We start from the raw sequence: 1093 nt of genomic DNA on the forward strand, positions 1-1093 counted from the left end.
GAACACTTACTCTTTTGATTGATCAACCACTGCAACACACGGTTTTCATTTTTGAGATTACCTATATATATGCGAAAAAAGAAAAGAAACATAAGATACTTAGCATCTAATCGGTCTCAATTCAAAAACTTTTTTCTCAAACTCACCATCATACATGATTGGAACGCCTGTCTCGTAGTAAACTAAGGCGGGGAATGCGAAAATACCAATTTCGTGCGCCAACTTCACATCGTTCGATTTGACAAATTGTATGCCCTGCTTGTCCGTATCATCGTCTATGGTTTCCAATTCTTCCAAGATTTGTGGACACGATTCGCATTTATCGTCATCTATTAGATTGTCAAGACTTTAGTTAGTAAAACGAAGAAGTCTAGCTTTTTCCGCGCGAGTCAACTTACAGAAAAAGACCGCCAAGTGTTCGACGTCATTGATCAGCACTTGCAAAGTTTTGCGATCCACAGATTCGATAACATCAGCCGTCGACTCATGCAGATCGATAACCCAATCCAGAATTTCCTCCTCCTTCATGAGATCACCTAAAATAAACAGGAAATAGCAATGAAGTAAACTTCCTTTAGCGCCGTTACTCCTCCGCGCACTTACCATCGTATATTGTTCTGAATTTGTGTCTGTAGAATGCCAATGCTGGCAAACTAGCCAAATCATATTCTTTGTCCACATCCGGATCGGAAGTCTTGATAAAATCAATGTCCTTCTCCTCACATTCGTCATCAATATTTTCCAATTCATTGAGTATCTTTTGTGAGCGCTTATCACCCTCGCGATCTATAGGTTCAATGGAGAAAAACCAACATTTATTACACATATCTCCAGCAACAAACAAACTCAACTCGCACTTACAGAAGAACACCACAACATGGTCGTTTTCCGACAATATCTTATCCAACATTTTGGTATTTACTTCCTCAATTTTACCGGGTATCTCCAGTGTATCTTCATCGGTGATCCACGCCAACACCTCATCTTCATCATCCAAATCGCCTGTAAATACCAATGGATCACGATTTCTAAAGAATACCAACTGTGGATAGTTTTTAATGTTATGCTTCTTAGCGATATTTGTATCCTCGGT

At 39.4% G+C, this 1093-nt stretch overlaps 1 protein-coding gene across 1 annotated transcript in view; it reads right to left on the minus strand.

Moving 5' to 3' along the window:
- The window catches only part of LOC118743819, a gene marked incomplete at its 5' end in the record, with an annotated part of 68272 nt that overhangs the window by 33576 nt on the left and 33603 nt on the right, over positions 1-1093 (minus strand). The window contains 4 exon segments of the mRNA XM_036476582.1: positions 147-329; positions 399-536; positions 604-786; positions 862-1087. Of these exon segments, the coding sequence (XP_036332475.1) occupies positions 147-329; positions 399-536; positions 604-786; positions 862-1087 (730 nt within the window).

The sequence above is a fragment of the Rhagoletis pomonella genome, unplaced genomic scaffold (genome assembly GCF_013731165.1).
Source record: "Rhagoletis pomonella isolate Grant_MI unplaced genomic scaffold, Rhpom_1.0 Rhpom_scaffold_00007, whole genome shotgun sequence".
In the NCBI taxonomy this organism is placed as follows: domain Eukaryota; kingdom Metazoa; phylum Arthropoda; class Insecta; order Diptera; family Tephritidae; genus Rhagoletis; species Rhagoletis pomonella.